General features: G+C 32.9%; 2 protein-coding genes across 2 annotated transcripts; one reads left to right on the top strand and one right to left on the bottom strand.

The window, feature by feature from the left end:
- Positions 1-11,967: 11,967 nt before the first annotated feature.
- Positions 11,968-14,929, bottom strand: LOC122294287 (scarecrow-like protein 22). Its single transcript, XM_043102899.1, has one exon. The coding sequence runs from the start codon at positions 14,406-14,408 to the stop codon at positions 12,192-12,194; it is 2,217 nt and encodes a 738-aa protein (XP_042958833.1). The 5' UTR covers positions 14,409-14,929; the 3' UTR covers positions 11,968-12,191.
- A 6,642-nt stretch (positions 14,930-21,571) lies between these two features.
- LOC122293974 (autophagy-related protein 8f) lies at positions 21,572-25,221 on the top strand. Its single transcript, XM_043102444.1, has 6 exons — positions 21,572-21,727; positions 21,950-22,000; positions 22,137-22,192; positions 24,242-24,294; positions 24,589-24,707; positions 24,871-25,221. Exons 2-6 carry the CDS (start codon positions 21,964-21,966, stop codon positions 24,957-24,959), a joined length of 354 nt encoding a protein of 117 aa, XP_042958378.1. The 5' UTR covers positions 21,572-21,727; positions 21,950-21,963; the 3' UTR covers positions 24,960-25,221.
- Positions 25,222-26,127: the final 906 nt, after the last annotated feature.

A 26,127-nucleotide genomic window follows, 5' to 3' on the forward strand; every position in this document is an offset into this window, starting at 1 on the left:
TGATGTGACCTACATTAAAAAAAATTAAGAAAGTCAAGTTCTTATCTTAGTACATCAAGCAAGCAATCACTCCTAAATTAATAATTGACGCAAGCTGTCCCCAATTATATTTTCCTCTAGGCAACAACCACACGTACATATCACGACGTACTACATGGCTGAAATTAAGGTGGGAGCTGCGCGCACAACTGATCATCTAATTTCTTTGATTACACGAGCAACGAGGACTTGTTTGTTTAGATCAAGTAATTATTCTCTCGAACACCTTACACATGCATGTACTGTACGTACGTATAACATGCATGTATAATGAACATATATATGACGCGCATGAGCGTGCATGTATCCAAGAGATCTCATGTTTTTGTCCGCGCGCAACATATATTATCATTTTTTTCTATCCTTTTTGCTTGCTACTTTTCCTTCTTTTTGTTAATTATCTTGAGGAGATCGATACCATTAATTCATTTTCGTTTGAAGATCGGATATGATCATCGTATTCTGACTATTACGAGAGTCGAGAAACGTACTACTTGAGCATTAATAAATATATATTCGTCAGTGGCATTGAAAGAGAGATTTTTTTAGGAAAAAAAAAAGAACTAATTAATTTTTTAGAGAGAAGAAGAAAATCGGCAATATTGAAATTTGCTCAGTTATGCCAAAGATCAAGCTACATGCATCATGCTAATTGACAAGAAATGGAAGTGTAACGAAGAAAACAGAACAAAATACAAAAAAAAAGTACGAATGAGACGTGAGAAGTGATGAGTACTGCTGGGTTCGCATTCAATATGGGTTTCCATATCACAATTAAAAAAAAAAAAAAAACAATGGAGATAATAGAAGGAGATGAGATAAGAAGAAAGACCGACCCCTAGATTGGAAGGTGGCTAACTCAACCATGCTTATAAGTCTGAGCCGAAAGTACTACTCCACCAATTATATGAATGAGAGAGAGAGAGAGAGAGAGAGAGAGAGAGAGAGAGAGAGAGAGAGAGAGAGAGAGACGTGAGCATGAAGATCAGGAAGGCCGAGAGGAGACCAATGGGAGAGCGTGTGTGCGTACGTATGTAATTATCAGAGGGCCTACCATTTAAGAGGCTTTTGGCAATCATATGAGTGCTTACTTTTTGGTTTTTGGTACGAAGGAAAATGTGTGGGATGCAAAGAATGCGTTGTTTCCAAGCTGACTACGAAAAGTGAGAGAGAAAAAAAGAAAGAAAGAAAGATCGAGTACTGAAATAAAGAACATGGAGAAACATGGAAGGAAACTTTAAAAGAAAAGAGTTGAGAAGATATGGTGGCCGCAAGCATCTAAAAAAGTTTAGAGAGGGAGGGGGGGCCAAACCATGCATCTATCTTTCTCTTCCCCCGCACCATTTTTTACCTGACATCACGCCTTTTGGCTAATTTTGTTTTGAATTTTATTATTTATCATTTTCACACAGCACGTATTAAATTTGAAGATTTTATATAAATAAAAAAAATAAAAAACACCGGCTTAATTAGAAGATTTTGGGATGTTTTAAAAACATATATATATAATTATTAGCCCCAAGGTGGCTAAGGAAAGATCAAAATTATAAGATTCGATTAGCTCACTGACGTGTATTATATTGAATTGATTAATGATTATATATAATTATGAAATTTGTTATGTCCAAGCAAATTCACATACCGATCTACGTATTAATATTGCTGTATTCATATTCAAAATTTAAATTGATACTATTTTCATTAAAGTCTAACTTTTTGACTAATTAACGTTGGATGAGTGTGCATATAATTAGTGAGCAAAATCGCTTACAACCAGATTTTTCTTATAATTATATATAAAGAAAAAAATCGAATAAAAACTTAAATGGTAATTAGGTCTAGTACTATGATCCTCATGAGGAGTGGAATATCATAATTACATTAATTTGACATTAGGTCTGGTTATTAAATAAACTATCTCATCTTATCTGATTTTATATAATCATTATAACTTTCTCAGACTCTCATATAAAATATAATAAATAAATTTAATTTTTTTAAATTTCAAAATAAAATAAAAAAATATTAAAATTTTTTTTATTCAACTTTCAACAAAATATCTTATTTTATCTAAACTGTGTAATCAAATAAGACCTAAGCCTAATCCCGTCTGAAGATGAAATGAGTTATATTAATTATATATATGGGGTAGGCATGCAAATTTGTGCACGTATGTGTGAATATATATATATATATATATATATATATCTATATAATTCCGATATATATTCCCATTTGTTTTGTATGCTTTTTGTAAGATTTAGAAGATTTTACATGCAAGTTGGTCGGTAGGTGGTAGCTTTTAATGGACTGAAAGTAATCTACGTTTATGAAAACAAAGGTTTTATTTTTAGTGATCCAGTACCTGATCATCATGATCTGAAGATTCGATCGAGCACCACATTGATTGATTGATCTCAATAAATGGAAAACATTCATTTTGAACTTTGAAGAGATAGATAGATATATAGATAGAGGACAAAAGCTAGCTGCCAAATAAAAATTAATGGCGGCTTTTAGTGATCATCTTTAGCATATGATCTTCAATCGATCTTCTTAATAATTGATCAATTATCGATCCCCCTCACATCTAGGAGAGGCTTCTGCAATACAAAAGTGCTTTCCTCAATAATACCTTAATGAAAATTAGCTGTTTGTCATCACGTTATATATATAAATATATCTTCCAACGAAATTAAAGGTGATTGCATGCAAATTGGAGCTTAATTGAAAAAAGCGTGACGCTTTTATATATGTCTATAAGATGCTTGGATGGATGTGCATGCTCTCTCTCTCTCTCTCTCTCTCTCTCTCTCTCTCTCTCTCTCTCTCTCTCTCTCTCTCTCTCGGAATCTGCTTTCAACTAGGTACTGAGGTGACCAAAGTTAACATGCAATGGCGCAATATGATCGGTCCATATATACCGGATCGAGGTTTTGGTATTGGAGAATGATAAAAAGGAAAGTCACCTTTCTTGTCATTTGCTGCTCATGTACTAATCTCCCAGCTTTCGCCTCTCAGATGGTCCAAAATCAAAAGACAATTGGTTAAACCCACTATAATATATATATATATATATATATATATATATATCCAGGTATTAATTATAATTATTGTACGTGGGCTCCATTATTGCTTAAAGTTGATCATCTTATGACCCAAAAACATAGGATTAGTTCCTAATTAATCGTACAACGATCGAGGATTATAAACAGTACTCTCAATAATTTAATTAGTTTATTCAGACCAACACAAACAATTAATGATAGATATATATATATCATGAGTCGTTGATCAATATGTGTAGCTCGATCCAAACAACATTCATTCTGATGCTATTTTGAGTCATTGATCATGAACCCTGCAATGCCATGGCTATATATATATATATATATATTATACATAGATGATATTATTTTTTCTGACATAGCAATGGGCTCATGATCATAAAATTAATTTGAAATGCCAGAGACGTACCAGAGAGATTATGTCAATATTGTAAAGAGTAATATTTCAAGAATGCATTGAAAGTGTCGCGAGCTAGGTAACATGTACACATGCATGCATCAAGAATTCTGAATTGAAGTTATTGCATGTAGTACAAAACAGAAACCCATTAAATGCTTGGTTCTTAAGATTTTCAATTAACCAGATAGTATTAGTCTCGATCTAGATTTGTCAATATCTACACGATGATCAGTTTATATATGAATGATGAATAATTAGGAACCGTACGTGCATGCATGCATGCAGGTTGTAGGAGGATTTTTCCTATAATATTATGAATAAAATAAAGAGGCAAAGGTTGAAACTTGAACCTTAATTATTTGTGTAAAAAATGTTTATCCTAATCGGATAAATATGAATCTTATTATCTAAGTCCCCATTAAATTATTAATAGAAGCAAAATTTACTATAAGTGAAATTAACATTTATGCTTCGACCAAAATTATCAAATATATATATATATACTGGGTGAGAGTAACGTGCAAAGCACGTTTGTCTAATTTTATGAAATGATTATTTGTAAAAAATAATATATATTTTATAAAAATTATTGATGTCACTTAATAATTTAAGGCATATTAGAGAAAATAAAAAAATTAGTTCAAAGTATCATATAATCCAATACATGTTTATAACATCTATAATTTTAGCAAAGATGTATACGAAAAATTTAATAAAAGTCTAATACAAACGGTAGTTCAAAATATATATGTGTCGTTTGATGTTTGTATTATAATTCATCAATTTATGTCATCCTGTAGACAATCAATAGAGACAATATTGAAATTCTTATTTTGCTGTTGGTTGAGTCGATCAGGGACAACATAAAGTTAAAACATAATCTTTTTATAAAATTTGTGGTATAATATTTTCTATATATAGCATATATATAAATCATAAAATATATTTTGAAATTGTTGGCCGAATTTACTCTTTCTTGATTAGCTCAAGGATCAATACCTTTGTCACGTGCCTATCATAGCAAGCCTACGTATGGAATATGACTTAGTGGAAGCTACGTCCTACTACCATGGGGAAAAAAACACTTTGATTAAACACACTTATATTATATATTATATGAGATTTTTAAATTTGGAATACTCAATAAGCTGAGTTAATGAAACGTATAATACACGTATATTATACTTAGGGATTCACGTCTTATTCACTTAATACACGTGTATATGTTAAGGAGAAAGAGAAAAATATAATAACTAATTTTTAATTACTTATTATTATATAAACTATTAAATATTATAATTATTGAGATTAATAAATCATATAACAACATTGAATGTTATCTCTCTTAACATTTATGTCTTCATTTTATGTGTCAAACCGTTAAAACAAACGGTGTTAACTTTAACGGAAAAACAAGAAAAACCGTTAAAACAAGATTTTCCGTTTCATACACACTTTTTATATATAGAAGATATATATATATATATATATATAACAATTCCCTAAATAAAAATGAGATATTAAGGTCGTGTTTGGATTTAGCTATTACGATCAAAATAGTATTTTCGTTAGGATCATGTCTCCCAAGAGGAATCTAACTTAGGAGGGTATGTGCATGCCTCTTTGAAAAATAAATGATTAGACTGAGTCTAACATCTAAATACTCAACTATCAAATCATTAAACTCATCTTAATTTAAAATCTCTTTATATATGAGACTCACAATATTTTTCAACTCAATACCTCTTTATACACAGAACCTATAACATTTTTTAATTTTCATAAATATATCTAAACTCATCTTAACATCTAAACTCATTTTAGGTGGGTTCTACAAAATTCACTCCACCATTTTAACTCATCACTATTTATAAAGAATTCAACTCATCTCAACATCTAAATGGGGCCTAGTTACAAAGAGATTTCACAAAAATAAACTTATAAAATAGCGTGATTTGATGTGGTAGGTCAGATTATAAAATTATTTTTATTGTAAAATAAATTGGACATATCACATTAAGTACTCATACTGATTTATAAATTTACTTTTACAAAACTATTTTTTTGATATTAATGTCATCAAGAGTATAAACAATATAAAAATATGTAAGTTAATGTAATAGAAAAAACATTTTCATCCATTAAGGATTCAAGAAAAATGTAACGCGACTTTCTTGTTCGTAACAAAACTTTTTCTAAAAACAACCAAATAATTATGACTCGATTATTCATAGTTTTACATGATCGCACGGTGGTTGTTTTAAAAAAAAAAAATTTACTACATATAAGTAAAGTTACGTACTAATTTATGTACTAATATTTATTTTTTATATTATAAATTTAAATTGACATTATTTTTAATAAAATTTATTTTTTAACTAATCATATTAAATTAATACATATATTAATGAATAATTATGATTACAATTAAAATTTTCTTTTAAAAAGGTATCGATCGGTCGGTGAGGAGCCCTCGATGAAGTCAATAGAGACAATTTTCACTAGGGATGGTGTCCCACGTTAGATCCGACAGCGGTAGAGCCCCCATCGGACTTTTCCGATTTGGGACCGTAGATCTTTGGATTCTATCCTGTGTGTACACGCATCGACATGTCTTGCTGTGCACTGTCCGTACACGAGGCATGACGTAAAGATGGTGACCATTCACTTCTTTTGGTATGGATCCCACTCCCCAAGTTGCTCAAAGGTTGATAGGTTCTAGGTCACTTTCTATCTTACTGTCCTCCAACCAAAATGCGACACATTAGAGACATCACAATCGTCCCATTCAATTTTTAGTAATTCGAGGTAAAAGTCTTTAAAAATGTCCAAATTTTACTTTTAAATTTTTTATAAAAATATAATCTTATTAAAAAAGTAAAACTCTTTTATTTTATAAAACTTTGTGCCGAATTTATCTATTTAAAATTTATATAAATTATTATTTTTTATATAAATTTATCTATTTTTCTTTTTTTAAAAATTTTGGATTTTTAAATATTATTTTTTATATCAGGTAAACATTTTCTATAAATACAATGAAGTTTTATAAGATCTTTTCTGTCTATTTTTTTTTATGACATAAATACAATAAATTATTAGAAATATATATGATAATTTTTTTTAACATCTTGAGTGTCCGAGCCAGCTTACGCGCACCTCGACTAATCTCACGGGACTCTAAAGTTAACGGCTAGGTAAACCTCCAGTAACTCTGAGGGGACTCAAACTAGTGACTATTGAGAAGCAAACTCAAGGCCTGACCAATAATATATATGATAATTATTGGTAAATTATAACATCTAATAGGAAAAAATAAAGCTATAAGCTATCCCTATCATCTTTTGCCCACTATAATATACATATCAAATGTTTGAAAAACATTAGCATTTAAAAAAAAAAGATGGAAAATTTTCATTTTAAATATTAATTTTTGGACATGACATTAATTAATTCGCAACTACGTAAGAAATAATAAATAATTTTTTAAGAAATAATTTTACACAGGATTAAAATTTATTTTCTAAAAAAATGAGTTTCTAGAATACCTTAAATGAGGTGTTAAAATAGGATTTCTCTATGTCCAAATGCAAATAATACTTCATTTGGAGAGGGAGTCCTATTGTAGTATAGGGTTTTGGGTGCCCTTGGCTTGAAGAGAAGAGGGAGGTTGAGTTAAAAACAAGGCAAGTGCCAAGTGAAGTGGTGCCCTAAAAATTATAATTATCTTGAACTAGATTAGGGATTGTTAGTGATTATTCTTTCATTAAAAATGCACATTTTTTAGTAAATAATCACAATAATACACTTTCACCAACCATAATATGTTATGGTCTCTTACCCTTTACTTTTTATATTAAAAAGTAAATAATAATAATAATAATAATAATAATAATAATAATAATAATCAATACATTAAAATATTATGTTAGCAAAAAGCATATTTACATGAAGAGCTTTCAAGTTGCTTAAAAAAATAGAGTTTAAATTAATCATTTGTGGTGTCCAATAGTACTTGTAACAGCCCGCTAGAAATTCAATTGTGAAATTTCTATTAACTTTAGGAACCTCGTGAAAACCTCATAAGTTTTCACGAATCCATTAATCGTATAGGTTTTTGTCTAACTATATAGTTAGTGTTATTATTTACTATGGTATCATAAGTGTGTTTTTGATTATTGGAGATAGTTAGAAGTGTCAAAATGTATTATGGTTTGTGCCATTAGACTCGGAGGATTATTTAAAGTCTTATGGCGCAATAACATTTTTTCATATTTTCGGACAAAACGTCTGTTCAAAACTGTAGATATTATTGGATAAAAAGAAATATCTTGAGGTAAATTTCGTGAATATTATTGGGTAAAAATATTTTGAGTTGATAGATATTATTAGATAAAAATATCTTAAGTTGATGTTTTTTTAGATATTATTGGATAGAATATTATAAGATAATCATTTATAGATTTTTTTTGGGTAGGAGAAAACTACACTCAACTCTCAAGTCCAGCCTCATCTCTTCCATATCTTATCCACAAATATCTCCAGCCATCCCTCCCCACGAAATTACTTCATTTATGCTTTCCATTGAAAGAATACCAAACACTCTCTCTCGGACAGCTTTTAGGAGTTCTTTTGCACACCCATTTCGAAGCTTTTGTAAGTGTTTTATCATAAAGTCTCCTTCATATAAGTTGTTCCTTTTTGAGTCTAGTTTACATGGATATCTTATTTGCCCCATTTGAAGATCATTTGGTCAGTCAAATATTGTATAAACTATAGAAAGGTCATTCTGGGAGATAAACTGGAGAATATGTTATAGTTTGGAGTTTTTGACCAAGCTAATGGATAGATATTGGTCCGAAATTTTTATGGAGTATTGTTAACATGTATATGTGACTATTGGTTGAGGATTTTTGCATGATTAAAGGTTTTGATGAAAGATTTACTTAGATTTAGAAACTTAGAAACTGGAAGAAGAAAAACAGTTTCTGTTTTGAGAAAGTTTAACTCTTTGGTGGTATAAACCTATTCTAATGACTTTAATAATTTTATTGGAGGATCCTAAGTATCTTATATACATGTTATATTATTATTTTGAAGATATTTGATGTTAGTTTCAAAGATATGAAATTTTATGCAAAGAGATATTCAAACAAGCCAAAGTGTGGATATTCTTGGCTAAATTTATGTTTTGGTTAATTTCTAACCATGTGATCTTGAATTAGAAGCTTATATATGTTTTAGGATATCTTTTTAAACCATGTGATGGTTTGGTTTGAAGATCATATATTTATAAGTCATAGATCAAGATATTTATCAAAACTAGTTGAGGAAAAAGTTTCTGTTTTTGGATTAAGTGTAAAACCAAAAACTCCAAATGTTATTTTGTGATTTTGGTGACTTTGGTTTGATGATTTAAAGCATGGTTGATGTTAGGATGATATTATGAATATGTTAGAAGTAAGATTTGATTTTTTGAAACTCTTGGAGATGTTTTGATTTAATGTCAAAACTTGTGATTCAAGTGCTTGGATCTTTTTACAAAAAAGTTTGGTGTTGATTATTAGCTTTTTCTAAATGGATGTTTTAAGTATGGTTTTGAACTAAGGATTGGAAGATGTTTGTTGCAAAATTTTGGTTTAAGCATGAGTTTTGAAGTTGGAAGGAATTGCAACAAAAATAAAGGGAAATGACCTATGGATGTTTCAACCATAGTGTGTTCTTCATAGTTGTGTTTTGTTTTAAATTTTTCTGAGTTGATATTTAAGTTTAGGATAAAATTTACATGAGGAATGTAAATTTTAGAAACTTTTAGAGTTAGTATGCAAAATCCTTAAGTTATGGGTAAAACGGTCATTTTCCCACATGTAGAGAGTAAAATGAAAATTTTACTCTTTAAGTTAGTATTTTCCATATTTCAAATTATTAGTGATTTAGTTCTAACTTTTAGAATCACTAATTACAGTTCCTCGTGATCGCATTTGAAGTTTTATAAGAAACGCGGAGATCGAGGTAAGTTAGCTTTTAACTTACTAGCAGTCTACTGTGTATGTGTGCTAAGTAAAAGAATTACAGTGTATGTATGTATGTTATCATATATGTCATGCTATGCCAAGTTATCATGTAATTGTCTATTATACAGAATTTATTCTGTCATCAATTTTTATCTGTTGCACAATATATTCTGTCATGTATTACTATACATTACAAATATGTCATGTTAAATATGTTGTTTGTTATATGTTATGTCATGTTACGAAATGTTACTATCTCAAGTTGGTTATGTATTTCAAATTATGTTCAAGTCACGTTATGTTACGTCAGGCCTTCAGTCCTTTCATATTCCAGTCACGTTTCATCTTGAGTATATTCAGTTTATGTAGAATACATGGGGCCACAACAACTGTGGAGTATGTATTTAACTGCATAGTGATGTATAGAATACATGGGGCCACAACAACTGTGGAGTATGTATTTACACATAGAATACATGGGGCCACAACAACTGTGGAGTATGTATTTTTAATGTTAAGTCAAGTTTGTGTAGAATACATGGGGCCACAACAACTGTGGAGTATGTATTCACACGTAGAATACATGGGGCCACAACAACTGTGGAGTATGTATTTTTCATGTTAATTCAAGTTTCAGAGCAAGTTCATGCTAAGTCAAGTTTCAGATCAAGTTTATGTCAAGTCAAGTTCAGTTCATGATTCATTTTAAGCTATGTCAATTATGCTATGTTGTACGTTAAGTTATGCTTTAATTACTTATGAATTTGATTATGCATTTATGCTTTTACTGTCATACATGCATCATTAGTCTGTATGGAAGTTTTTTGTTAACTTGCTGAGATTTGTAATCAAATCTCACTGTGGTAGTCCCAACTACCATTCCCCCCGAATGGTAGATCTTGTTACAGGACCTGAAGGAAGATCAGGAGCTGACCAACTAGATACAGTCGACTGAACGACGGTGCGTCGTTAAGGTTAATATAGTAGTTAAATTACTACTTGTACGATGGAGTTGCATCTCCAGTACTTTTAGATCATAACTATTTTGGAATAGTTCTGTGATCTTAGTTATTCAATGTATCTTTATATATGAAGTATGTTTTAAGTATTTGGGATATTTTAATTTGGTGCATAGTATTGCTAAAGAAAAAAATTATCCGCTGCGAATATTGCATAATGTTAGATGCATGTTAGGATTATTGCATCTTATATGTCATGAACGGGGGCAGGTAACCTTGTGTTGCATGTCTCGACGCTTCAAATGTCCGTCCAATCCCAAACGGAATTTGGGGGCGTCACAGTACTAGATCCATGTGATTTCATTACTGGAATAATTAAAAAAATACACACCAAAGTACCAAACAAACCTCAAATTCAATGTATAATAATACAAGTATTAGCATGCTTATATATATATGTATATTTATATTGCATTTGCAATGAATGTCAACAATATACAGCAATATAATAAAGCATATAATTAATTTAATGATGAAGGGTACACACCATTATTGACATTAGGCACATAATATTACAAGCAATGATGGATTTTTGTGGGTGTAAGTATTAGAAGGAATTAAGGCCAACATCCTGATTCTTGAGATCTTCAATACCAAAAATATATGAACATGGATCTGCATAAGTTTCTACTTATTTATGCCATAATTCTTTGAACAAACTGGATCAAATGGGTAGGTTAGGTTGCGGGTTTCAATGTGCATAAACAAATGAATTTAAGTATTTGGTACGCAAATTCATATCTTATTGAAAAAAGGATCATAACCTCATCTGCACACTGCTGTTAAGGATTTTAATAAAATAGCCGCAAATTGAGACAAAACCCATATGTGAAAGGGTCTCAAATCCAGCTAAAGATTTGTATCTGCTTTAGACTTGTTCCCACTGATTGGAACACCAAAAGTTCCATTGGAAATGGTAAAGCAGACAAGAAGGATTAAAAGCAAGTACTCAATCAAACATGGCATAGAAATTATAAAGTTCAGATCTTCTCCATACAGGAGATTTTTGGTGGCTAAAACTAAACCAAATTCCTAACCAATGAAGTGGACTGCAAGAGGCATTGGCTCATGGAGAGATGAAAGTCCACATTGATAATCATGCTGCAACTTATCCCAAGGGGCCAGTTATTTGATTTACTGACAGGTTCCCTGGAATTCAGAGAAATTCTTTGAAGTTGAAGTTTTGGTCAAGCTGGAGGATTGAAGGTCACAAATCAAATGCAGCATTTCATAATTCATCCCAGTGAATGGAGTCTAGGATAGAAAAATTCAATACATGTATGCACCAAAGAGGATTTATACCAGCAGGTTTAAATTCTTTTTTCCTCATAACTTGTGTTGCATAGTTGTCTGAGTGTACAACAAACAATCACCACCACCTTAGACATAAAAAACACCATTACAGCAATACCACCATAGACTAAACATGAGCAACTGTCCAGAGCCATCCAGTTACTAGAATATTTGGTTTCATGTTCGGGAACAATAGGCCTAAAAGCGCATAGACGATTAGCATAAGAGAACCACAGTCGAGGTAATTTGAAAAAAAAAAAGAAAAAAAAAAAAGGATTAACTAAAACAGTAAGTTATGAAGCACCTTAACAGTGAAAATTAAATTGCAGAACCACTTTTCAAAATACTACTGATCCTCTCAGCACTTCCAAGCAGATGCTGAGATAAGCTCCTTTCGCTGCCAGCAGAGAACAAGAGAAGCCTGTTTCTTCTCAACATGGAATCCGCGAGCTGGAATCCTCTGCACCAGATACTCAGCTTGGGACTCGGTGAAGTTGCTGAATGTCAATGGGGAGAAACCGGATGACAAAAATAGATTTTTCCAAGGTGGTGTTCTTTCAGGAGAACGGTGCCGACCCAGCACAATTTTCTCAATGCCCGGTTGAAGTAAATGCCTCTCTATCTTCAGCAAGGTATCATGGTTCACATTGATCGCGTCGAGCGATTCGAGCAGGCTGGAATAAGATTGAATGGCATGAACAATGTGTTGGGGCAATGGAACATCTGTTCGATCGCAGCCTCTATCCAAGGAGACCATGATTTTGGGCGAGAGCTGCTTTACAAAACGGAGGACTGAAGGAAGGGATGATGGGTAATTCGAAAAGGAGGCAATTGGCAGATTTACCGCAATTGCCTCAGTCTCCGAGGCCCGAAGGGGCAGTGGCCAAGAACCGGATTTCAACGAATCAAGGCTCAAAATTTCGAACTCGAACGCAATATTAATTTCAGTGGCAAAATGTTTCAGATTTTCTTGAGTGAAACCGAGCTCGAGTTCATCGTGTGTGGATGGGGATGAAAATGCAGTGATTTTAAGACCCGGAGAACCGCCATTTCTCAAGGCGAGTTCTTGCATAAAAGAAGCCCAATGGCCACCAAACCCAACATCAAAATCTACAACGTGAATTCTATCACAGCCTTCCAAGGCCTCAAGAAGAGCTTGGTTACAGGTGAAATTGGAAAACTGAAGCACAGGGGAGACCTCGGAGAACGATTTGTAAGCACCAATCTTCAAAATGAGATTAATGGGGAGTGGTGGCGACATAGTGAAAGAATTACCAGTTTTGTTTATGTGAAGGAGCAATTGCAGGGCCTCCATGAAATAGAAAGCGGCCCTTTGGAAAGGCTTACCGATTGGAGAGAGCTGGTGATTGAGCCGCGCCAATATCCCTTGCGCGAGTGCCGGGTTACCCGTTTCGATCAGCTCTGTTGCCTTGACTAGCTGGTCAACTATCGCCTGATGAAGAAGCTGCTGCTGCTGGTACGCAAATTCATTGTTCACCATCTTCTGCTTCGCCGCCACCATCATTGGCCCTTGTTGGATACTGTGCTGGGAAAGCATCTGACCTTGCTGCTGCTGTTGTCCCCGAAGAAATAGCTCTTGCCCAGAATCCGAAAACGGCACCTTTGGGACCTGATAATTTGCCCCAGTAGTCCCAGAATTGAGCCTTTTCGCCGGCGGAGGCGAGATTAGGTGATTTTCTTGCAAATTGGCATACGTCAAAGGCATAAACAAAGCCTGGTTTTGAGCGTACTGAGCTTGATTCTGGTTTATTACCACCTGGGGATTGAAAATCTGCGGTTTTTCATCCACGGCTTCAATTGCTTGCAACTGTTGTTGAAGGAACACGCCTGGAGGAAGCGAAACCGGCAAAGCATTACTTGTTGGGGTAGAGAACAAAGGGCTCGGATTCGGATTAGGAATTGAAATCGAACCAAGCCTTGCATTGCCGAAGGAAAAATCCGAAGAATGTATAGGTAAAGAAGGGTCAATGCTTGCCACGGAATTGGCCGTTGAAATGGGTTCAAAACCAAAGCCAGTAGTTTGATCTATGATGCCGAAGCCAGCGTTGAATTCAAGGTCCTGATGGGAGCCAATATTCCCACCCTGCAAGAGCTTGTTGAGTCCAACAGACGGATCTTCAATATCCCCCATAATCATTCTGAGAATGGACTGTTCTTGGCCTGGTGAGGACTCAGACAACACGCCCTCCCAATCCTCCATTCCCAGCCCACATTTTTCCCCTATGTCTAAGCCGGTTTGGGACGGGTTTTCGGAGGCTGCTGCTGCCGCTGCCGCCACGCCGGTTGTGTTGGTGGTGGTGTCAGTGGAGCCGCTGCCGCCGTTGCCGAGATAGGAAGACAGGGTTGAGGTTGAAGTTGGAGGACTGGGGCTTCTTCTAGTGTCCAGAACAGAGGTAGGCTCAATGCCCACATAGCAATTTTCTTTGTTGGTGTGCCACTTTTGTGATTGTTGATGATGACGACGATGCTGGGAAAAATCGGAAGATGCAGTAGTTGAAAAATCTAACACCCCCTTCCCTTGAAAATCCTCAAAGGGTAAGGGCATGGCCTTCATCTAAAATAGTGAACAAGTACAAGAACAACAATCTCCACACCCTCAAGACCCCAAAACCCTCCAGTTTCTTGAAGACGAGAACCCCCAAACAGACTTTCTCTAAGCCAAAAAACCAGAAGTATTATGGGCTTGGTCCAAAATTTGCAAAATGGAGGGAAAGGTGGACAGTAAATTTAAGAACAAAATCAGACTTTGTAGGGTTGAAACTCTGACACAAAATTAAAGACACGTTACAAGCCTGCAGAGCTCCAGAAACCCATCTCACCACACACACCTCAACCGCTGCAATTCTTCTTCTATGCTAATGCGTTTGGGCTCTAAATTTTTATGATACAGCACCAAACCCTTTTTTGGCATCAATGTTCTTCTCCTTCTACTTGTTCCGTGGTTTATAAAAATAAAATTAAAAAGACAACACTTTGGAGGGGATTTCTTTCTCCTCTCTTTGAAGGACTCTGTCTTCCTTGTGTCTTCTGCTCTATGGATGCGTGCAACATATAAAAGTGCTAAAGTTCCCTCTCTCTCTCTCTCTCTCTCTCTCTCTCTCATTTATAATGTTTTTATTTTATTTTATTTTTTTTATGTGGCTTTTTGTCTGTAGACATAGTTATCTACCTTGTAGGGTCTCTTTCACTCTCTCCATCCCCACACCCTCATGCACAGCCTTCAAAGAAATTAACACTCACTTTACACATACATAGACTTCAAGGTTTTGTGAGGAAGGTTTTAGGTAAGAGTAATGAAATTCACAAGGCTAAAATCTTTATAATTATTTTGTAAAAAAATGATTTTTATCAAGAAATATTAAATACTTTATACTTTTTTTTACTGTAAAATTGATTAATAAATGAATAATATTTTTATAATCTTAAAAAGTGCAAATCTTCCACACTTTGAAAGAAGCGCGTGGCTCTCTATTTTCATCTCGTATTTTCTTTCTCAGGACCAACGAGACAGAGAAAAGGTGTATTGGGTCAGAGTGTTTTCATAATTTTTAACGCGTATTTCCTACATTATCCTTATCTTCTCTTTCTAATTTTAAAATATGACTCTGATTTTTATTATTTAATTTTAAACTTTATATTATTTTCATAAATATTATTCTAATACTGTGAATGTAAAATGTTTTCTCTTTAAAAATTATAAATTCAAAAAATATATAAGATATGATTATTAATTAAATAATCGGTCTTAACTCTTAATTAATTTTATTAAACTTGCACGGATGGCATAAAATATTGGTCGAGTAGCGTTCTTGTACATGGGCATGGGTGTTTAAATGTGGGGGCATGATAGTAATTCGATGGGAACAATTTCTGCTGGCCTGGTTTTCGAAACTGAATCTGACGACACGAGATAACGAAAGGCCTTTTCGGGGTTTTGAAAATATCGAGACAGATTTGACGGATGAGATATTTTGTTTGGGATAAAATTGTGCGGCCATGATCGAGTGTTTGCGAATTAAAAGAAATTGTTTTTTTTTTTCAATACTTATTTTATAAGCCCACCAACCCCATTGCCTCATTGAAGAGCATTGGGAGCTGTGCATGCATATGCAAAGGGAAACTCATATTTATAAGTAAAATATTTTTATTATTTTTATATTATAAAATTATTTTTATTATAAATTAAATATAATAAATTTAAAAAAATCAATAATAATAATATTATTATTTTAACTTAAAAATGTAAAATTTAATGTGAAAGTTTTTTTTCAATAACAAAAAAAATTTCTAAACTATATAATTTGACATTTGCATATAGAGACACTAATATCAATGCTCTAACATGTCTCTCAATGACTGAGTTCATTGTCAAATGAGATGAAAATGTCAAATTATAAAAGATAGAGTGACAAATGAGATGAAAATGTCAAATTATAAAAAATGAGAGACTCTCATTTGTCACTCTATCTTTTATAATTTTTTCACTTAAATATTTTTTATAATTTTAAAAAATAGATATAATATAAATATTTCATTATATTAAATATTTTCCTTGAATAATATGAATTTAAACATTAAATACCGTAAAGTCCATAGGTGAATGATATAAAAATTTCAACATTAAGCATCGTATAGTCTATATATTGTACTTGTCTCTATAAATAATATAAAATATTTTTAAATAAAAAAAAAATTATACCTAATGGTAATTATGCTTTGCCATGCTGTATATACCTAAGAATCATGGATAAATAAAAGGTATATTTGTCCTCATATTGACAAACTTGGATTATTTTTGTAATGATCCTCATTTCATTAAGAACATTAACAATAGTCTAACCAAAATTTACCTAAAACAACATGTTTTGCATAAAGTCAAAATCATTCAATATATAACCCCACATTGGATTATTCATATATTAGCCAAAATATTAACATAATATTATTTTTTTAATAATAATATTTTTTTAATTTTTTTTCATATTTTACAACTTCACTAACCATATATTAATTAATACTTATAGATAGCAATATTTTAGAATAAAATATGTGTTTTGGCTATGAACAATGTCTAGTAAAAGATGGAGAAACGATTTACTGTAACTCATATGTGAAGCTCTCAGGTTTTGACTACTTCAATGCAAAGAAAATCGAAATTTTTAAACGTACTGGCATTTGGTTGAGCCAATACTAATACTCTAGGATTACTAAATAATTAAAAAATATATATTATTATTTTTCATCAATTTATTGATGATATGATCTCCCGAAGAAAAAAACAAAAGTAAAATAATTGTAAAGTAAATAAAATCTTTTGACTATCTTAATAATTATTATCTAGATACATGAATGTGTCAGTCATTCAACCTAGCTAGCAACATCCAATGTAAATCATGGAAACTTATTAGATTCTTTTATTAAATAAATCAAACACGATCCTAACAAAATCCTTGAGTTATTACGACAGAAATTAAATAAAGTCTACTCTTATTAGTTGCATTAATAAATAATCCGTATCCTAACAAGTTGCCTTAAAAAAGAAGCAAATCCATCTCATGATAGATCATGAATTGAAGTTTGAATGAGAGATCGAGAAAATTATCAGTATGTTGGCTGCTACGAGTCGCTTCATGGCTTTTTATTATTATTATTATTAGACAATTTTAATATAATTTTTCGATGCTTTTTCTAATACTCAGCACTTCGATCTTTAATTGATTGAGGATTCAGCCTGTGGTAAGCAGCCATGAGTTGTTACTTTTTGTATTTCCCTGATCATCAAATGGCTACAACAGCTCAAGAATAAACAACTAAAGATGAGTATAGACTGTCGGTAAAGAATTTCTTGCAAGGTAATTCAAGTAATTAAAGGGAAAGTTCTGCCAGTCCAATAGATCATAAAATTATTTACATCTAAGATGAGATCTGGAGAGAACATACCACCAAAATTACGGTCTTTACCACTTGAGTTAACCCTAATCAGGAGTTTCTGTGAAATGTTAAGATATAACATTATGAGATATCTTAACCTCCTTAAAAAAATTATCTTATTAGTTCTTGACGTTTATTTTTTTAGTTATTTAAAACATGGAACAAATACCTTACAAAAATGGAGAAAACAAAAGGGTATATGTCATGTGATGGTATTATCTCATGTCAATTTCATATGATGTAACGAGCTGGTAACTTGGAACTGTTTCATTGTTTGATCTACTACAGCTTTGATCATATAACATGTTTTCATTTCAATGTCACTTTCGGATTCCTATGTTGTTTTTTTTTTTCCTCAGCAGCCCTCCAGTGTCCGACAGGCTTTGTCTAAATCTGCAAATGGCCAATCTTATAAGGGACATGACTCAAGTGGTGTTAGTTCCTGAATCCTCTCTCCCAACCTAAACTTATCCGGAGCACACGAATGAAATGTTCAAAACAGCAATGCCAATCTTCGTTTTATATGGAAGAGGTAACAAAATCCCGGACGAAGAACAACATTTCTCGTGTTCAAAATGCTCATTTTCTTTTTGTTGGTTATGATTTGGTGAAATATTATATCAAATACAGATCTGAAGCAACTTCATATCAGTGTGATGGAGGAAGGCAATTGACAAACTAAGACTTTGTTTAGATGTTAAAAGTATTTTAAATTATCTGTAAATAGTAATAAAATAATTTATAAATAATTTATAAATAATAGTAAATTATTTGTAAATAATACTGAAATAGTACGAGAATATTGAGAGTTGCGTTCCCAAACAGGGAAGCGATCTCTGGTTGTTTGGTTGGGTAGAAAAAGGTGAGAGTTTGAAGAATCTGGTCGTTTGGTTGGGTAGGGAAAATTGAAATTTTTGATACGTATGTACGTTGGAGAGAGGGGGGGACATGCTTAGGTAGTCTGCCATGCGTATATTGATCTTTAGGAAAACCTTGATTTGGACATGTCAGAACAGAAAAGCTAATTTGTTTATCTTCCCTACCATGTGAAGTACCAGTACTGCTACTGTAACAACAACTCCCTCTCCTATCTCTTCCTCCTCCTGTATATATATATATATATATATCAAGTGTAAAGTGTCCCAACTTAAATCACACTTATTTTCATTCTCACTACTTAATTTCCTTGAGAGTTTTCTATTCAAAAACCCTCTCCTTTCTTTCTAGATATGTTGGCTAAAAGCCTAAAATTAAGCTGGAGTGTTGATCATATGTTCTTTTCTCTCTTCTCAAGACACCCCTCACTTCAAGCAACACAAACCCACAAAGCTAGCTAGAAAGGAAGAGCATTTCCCAAGCCAAAATGGATCTTGATTATGGACAAATATTAATTATTACACAAATTAAAGTATATATATGGCTTTGGAGCACATGGGTTCTTACAAGTGCAGAAAATTTATATGCATATATGTATGGCCTCTTAGTGCAGAAAATGAAATTTTAATTTCCATTGCAGCACATGGGTTTTGGAAGAAAACATGCATAGATATATAATGTCAGTCAGCAGTTCCGTGACAAGGTGACCGCAACTTTATGATCATGATTCACGAGATCGTATATAATTGGTTGAAAGTACCACTCATGAGTTTAAGATAAAAGGTGCAAAAATATTAAGAAAATGATAAAAATCCATGCATGCATTCACAGATACATCTGATCTGCAATGTATTTGACTTTTCTAGTCAATTTTGTGCGTCCTTTCATTGGTTTTCTGAACGACAATCGGCATTATATATAAAATCTGAATTGGTTTTTCTCATCGTTTGTCACTGTCGACGACTAAGAGTAATTCGAAGACGTGAAAGCATAAACAACTAAACAAGTGTAACAAACAGTACCGGACCTACGAAGTACGTAGTATTTGATTTGCATTTCAAGCAATATTTGGTAATTCTACGACAGAAAATAAGATTTATGTAAACTATAGACAGACAGATAGATCACAGAACAGCGCGCGCATGCATGCATGCAATATCATAAAAATGGAGCTGAGAGGTAAACATAAAAGTGACTGAGAAAGCGACATTATTAGATGGGTGATGATAGACGTCTCACAATAAATTAAATCACTTCTAGGAAAAGAGATTATTTTCAAAGAATTCACCATCGTAGCTATCTATAGAGGTCGTGAAGTCCGGTTACAAACAAATTGAGTCGAGTCGAATTTGAATAAGGGTGCTCTAGCTCGATCAGTATATTTACTAATTTGAGCTGGACTCGCTAACTATTATTGTTATTCAAACTCGGTTCTTCGAGCTCATTAGTAAAGATAAAGAAACAAGTCAAGTCTAAAGATAAGATAGATTTGGATAGTGAGATGAGAATTTTTTATTTTAAATAAAAGTTTAAAGTAAAATAAAATTTTATTTTTTAATATTATTATTATTATTTTGAGATTTGAAAAGTTAAATTAGGATTTGAAAATTTTGAATTTTTTATTATATTTTATGTGAAAATTTAAAAAAATTGTAATGATGAGATAAAATAAGATGAGAATTTTTTGTCTCATCTTAGCTACCAAAACTACCCTTAGACTAATAGTTTTTTTGTTTCAAATGTTGCAAATAATTAGCTATAAAAGGATGTATTATATTTATTTTATTATGAGTTCAGTCTTTTTATTTTTGCATTGAAAGTAATGGCAAAGAGGAGAGGAGTGAGTACCTTTTTTTATTTTATTTTTATCAGTCATACCAATTTTCTGTTCATGGATGGGCCTGGGCCTAAGAGTTTGGATCTAGGACCCGTTTGTGCTGGGCTTAGAGTTTATTATGCACGGCATCTTTTATCGATATGGGTTGTTAGTCCCTTGTCAAGCCGATCAACTTGGGCTTTATACCCATTTGATTTTGTATCGAGAGAATTGTTATATTTCAAGTGAAAAAAATATATTCACTATCTATTTTTTTATCATCTTCTCATCGATTAGGGTAATGCTATCTCAATTTGTCTACTTAGTGTGTCTTTAGTGCAAATTATATTTTTTCTTTATTTTTTACTTTTTTTAAAAATACTTTTTAAAAATAAAAAAATATTAATACATTAATAGTCATTTTTTTAATTAATAGGTAATTTAAAAAAAATTAAATATATAAGATATTAAAATGAAAAATATACTAATATTATTTATATAATAAATAACTTTTAATTATCTAATATATGAAATAACGTGAAAATAATGAAAATAGAGATAATGAATCATTACTCACGAGGGTATGTTTGAAATTGCGTTAGAGCTCTTAAAAATTAGAAAATGTTGTGGGAGTTGGGGGATAAAGTTGTCAAAAAAACTGTTTCAAGAGATTGGAAAGAAACGTAAGCAATGCATGAAATGAATGGGACGAGATATTCAAGGCGGACAGAGAGACTCTAGAAGTTGGGGGAGCTGTCCCGGTCTGGCCTCCTTTAATGCTCCTCTCTACGGTGAGCGGTTGTCAAGTTTGTTCACTCAAAGCCAATCAAATTTTACTAATTTTTTTTTTTTTGTCTTTTAGTAGGGAAAAAAAAACAATTAAATTCAATCAAACTTGCATTAATACTTAATTTTTCTATTTATATATTAATTATTTTAATAAATTAAATATTTAAATATAAATTAGTCAAGTGACACGTCAACTTATATATTTAAAGATAAAATCAATAAAAGCTATCATTTACACGGCGAAATCTCATTGGCTAAAATATCATAGTTGACCGACGTAACCGGAGAGGAAGGCCAATTTGATTAATAAATAGTGAGAGAGAGAGATGAATCGCCAAAAGTGCAATCTTTGAATCCCCATTTTTATTATCAACTGATTCAAGTCTTATCTGAAGAGGAAAGAACTCTTCGAAACTGTTTCTTCGTGTTTTCCATTTTTACGCCTTGGGTCCAATCTTTGCGTAAGTTGTTCTTCAGCGTTTGTCCTAGACACACTTTGTCTTTTTATTAATCAAGCAGATGTATTAGGCTCGGAGCTTTTGGGTTTTTATATGTGATTGAAGCTTTTATTGCTTTCTTTCTTTTTTTCATGGGAATTTCTTCTGGGTTTCTCGGAATTCGATTCTGTTGATTTTTGTTAACCAGGAATTTCCCCCTTTGACTTCTTTGTTCTGGTTATTCAGTAAATTGAAGGAGAATGGCTAAGAGCGCATTCAAGCAAGAGCACGACTTGGGTATGGATTAAAATTTTGGGGTTGTGTAAAATAATTATTATATCTCATATTTGTTTATCAAACCATTTAACCAACTACTGTTAATTTCTATATCTGTGATATCAATTCCATTAATTCATGGTTCCTTTATCTGCAGAGAAGAGGCGCGCTGAAGCTGCAAGAATTAGGGAGAAATACCCTGATAGAATTCCGGTGAGAATATGAAATCCACGTTGGCATTTAATGCTGTGTCTAATTTTATCCGAATTGGACCTTCCAATTTGAATAAAGAATTGAAGAGGATCTTAATTTTTTTTTTTCTCCCACTATGGAATATTAGTTTTAAATTTTAGTGAGCACACGGTTTCTCATTTCACTCTTTCAATTTGGCATAGCGATTTAGGCTAATAAAGTTTTGACTTTCTTGTTGATTAGGACTAGTTTACATGCTTAGTTTTTATTTTTATTTTTTATTTTTTATTTGGGGGGGGGGGGGGGGTGGATTTTATTGACATGTTTAATTTCCAGCTGCCAATATATTTCTGTTTGATTCTGTGTTCAAAATTCTACCTAGTTCTTCTTAACTGAGTTTTGTCACATGATCATGATGAATTCATTCGATAGGAATAAGTTACGAACTTCTCCATCTAGTGAGGCTTTGTCTTAGGCTTGAAGATATGATCCTATGGCACTCGAAATGAAACGCAAAGAATCATGTAGTTGACCAAATACATGAATGCTCATTATATTATTAAACTTATCCAGACTCCTAAGAACCTGGTTACTTGGGGAAATTTTGATTACATAGAAATCGAAGATTCTTGATATATTGTTATTGAGAGAGAGAGAGAGAGAGAGAGAGAGAGAGAGAGAGAGAGAGAGAGAGATTTCTTTGGCAAAAACCTCAGCAATATCTACTTAATTTTAGTGGGTCTCCTATTAGCATATCGGTTGTAGGTTTGTTTGATATATAGAAATGCAGTAAGCACCTTTTTGGAGGGAGAGGAGAGGATAATTTGGGGGGAATGGTGTGGGGGGGAGAAGAGATGGAAAAATGATCCATTTCTTTGTTTGAAAATTTTAAGAATTACTAGGAAGGGAGAGGAGAACAGGGCAACAGGCATCCCTTTCCTTCTTAGGCTGCGTGGTGTGATAAGAGCTTCTTTAGATATTCCTGAATGTTGATAAATGGGTGAGAGCTGAAAGGGAAGAATGGAAGAACTAATTAAGCCGGGTATTCCAATTTGGAATTGAAAAAGGGCTTTGAAAAGGATGCTATCCCTTCAAATCCTTTGCCTTCCCAAAAACCTCCCTCCATCCCTATGTAATGTTAGATTTTATCTCCAGACTCCAATTCTTAATGCTGTGAGTGCTTGCTTCCATGCTAAATGTTTTTCCACTGAGTATCTTGTAACACCCTGTCCCCCAGGGTTAGGAATAATGTTATTATTAAATGTAGGGGAGCTGAGGTGCTACTAACGGTGCCTTTAATTGTTTTATTTTTAAATATTTAATGAAGCACTGGGTATAATAGCTTTTTTGAAATCTTTAAATATTGGATCGGGATATTAAATATTTGCACCTAGAAAAGCTTTTTTCAGGTCTTTGAAATCAAATCTCACATCTAGTGTTCTCTTTTTGTTTTTCATGTTTTATTAAATTATTGTATGTTTCTAAGAAGTTAAACTGCATTTAAGTGGCTAGGATATAAGCTTTTGTTCTTGGTGTCTTTTGTGAATTCCTACGGCATACAAGTTTCATAATCAAATGCCTTATCTGCAATGTTGTGTGTAAGATCATGTGAACACTTGCTTTTCCAGTTGATAAACTATTTTTCGTGTACTATTCACATCATGATAGAGGAAGTTTGACTCTGTCAGATTGATATTTTTATTTCCTTTTTATTTACAAACATTTTATGTTTTTCCACCCCATAAAGCTTCTTCTGGAATTGAAGTTTATCATATAATTATTACCTTTTATACTTGAAAATCAGATCAATTGATATGCATCAGGCTTTTGTAATCTAGTATGTAGCTGATATTTCAATTTTCACTAATGTGCTAATTGAGATAAATATTGTAACTGTTCATAACTCCTTTTAAATATGAATTTATTTTGCAAAATAGTGGTTGGACGAGTCTACTAATTTATTACCGGCTTAGTGTGTATTTCTAATCATATAAGAATCATTTGATACTCTCTTTGTACTCATATTGTGAGTTTGTGACTCTATTGATAGTTGCTTTTATGCTTCTGAAGGTGATTGTGGAGAAGGCTGAGAGAAGTGATATTCCCAACATTGACAAGAAAAAGTGAGTTCCAGTTCTGTCACCAAGGATGATTAGCTGTTAGTTATAAATGATTGCCCTGTGGTTCATACTTGTGCTCCCCTGATTCCTCTCCTAGAACTGCTAGAAACAAAGAACCTTTTTTGATGACACATTTCTGTCCTTCCCCATCAAGTCTCTGTTTGGCCTTCAAATAGGGACAAAAATAAGTATTGGACAAGAAAATGAGGGCACATTGTCTAGAACACCATTTTAGTGCATGTGTTTGCTTGAAAGTTGTGATGATCTATGTATTAATGACAATTTACAAATTTACAGATACCTTGTCCCAGCTGATCTGACAGTGGGCCAATTCGTCTATGTAATTCGGAAGAGAATTAAACTGAGTGCAGAAAAGGCAATTTTTATATTTGTGGACAATGTCCTCCCACCGACAGGTAACCTGGCAGTTCAATTTTACGAGTCCTGTACGCCCCTGTGATGCTCGATTTTAATTTCCTTGCTAACACCAATTTATTTCAAGAAGATAATGGTTTGAAGTGGCTATATTGTATTAATCATTCAAAATAAGCATCACTGATGTTGATTAGATATGTGCAGGAGCTATAATGTCTACCATCTACGATGAAAAGAAGGATGAAGATGGATTTCTCTATGTTACTTACAGTGGAGAAAACACATTTGGGTGACAGATAGAAGACCACGTTTCCGCTGTTGTTGGTTTGCTGCCATTGATTGATACAGGCATCGTGCCAAATGTATGTACCTGTTCTGTGTCCACTTGTGCAGTTCTACTTTGTAAATAACACACCAACAATCTCTATGATATGCTTTTCCATTGCTGTATAATGTTCCTTTTCCAATTGCATGCTCTTCAATGATGTTACTGGGAAGCAATGTATAATATTCTGAATTATATAGAAATTAAACAAAGCCATGCATTCATCTTTACTGATCTTTTTCTCTTGAAAAGACAACATTATTCTATGTAGAACGGCATATTTGGAGTTGGAACTTTGTAAATGGGGACTTTTTTCTTCTTTAAAAGAAATCGCTTAACAAGGAGATTTGCCCAGAAATTGTCACGGTAGTTGGGTTATCCTTGCCTGAAAATTGATTGAAAGTTGGGAAAAATGTGTAGCACGAAGAATTATTCTTCGGTGAACGCTAACGATGACGACTCCTTAATTCCCTTTGTTAACCATTTTCCCCAGTGCCGAGGTATGCGTTCTGCCATGAAATATCCTTTGTAGAGAGGATGAAAACATGGATCTTTTGGCCATGGAAAAAGCAACGAGGTCACAAGACGTTCGTTCTTACGGCGACTTCAACTGGGTCAACAAGGTTACGTGGCATTGACTGTATCACATGGGTGTTTGCCACGTGTCATGCATGGCCGGTAATGACGGTTAGAGCAGTCTGGTGTTCCTCGGCTCAGGAACAAAGAATGGATGGTCCATGCAACCATTGTCCCTCTACTGTCTCCATGCAGTACTTTTTTCTTTCCATCGGCCCCTACGGAAGCATGCGTATTTGACTCTCTGATCATGCGGCCATAGCTTGCCCTGGTCCACCGAGTTATCCTTCTCTCTGTCATGTTCTGTCCAGTCGCCATGTACAAGTACAAGAATGAGAAGTCATCATGTTTGGAGAGAAGAAATGATATTTAATAGAGTGCGCAAGTCGTGTAATTTTTTTTTTTAAAAGATAAATATGGAATCAACCTAAAAAAAATAGAAAAGAATTAATTTTTTAATAATAGATTCTATTCTTTTTTAAAACGATTGTACAACACTTATATTCTTATACTACAGTATATATGTAGCATTACTTGTTCAAGGTTGAACCACATAATTA

This window comes from Carya illinoinensis, chromosome 14 (assembly GCF_018687715.1).
Source record: "Carya illinoinensis cultivar Pawnee chromosome 14, C.illinoinensisPawnee_v1, whole genome shotgun sequence".
In the NCBI taxonomy this organism is placed as follows: Eukaryota; Viridiplantae; Streptophyta; class Magnoliopsida; order Fagales; family Juglandaceae; genus Carya; species Carya illinoinensis.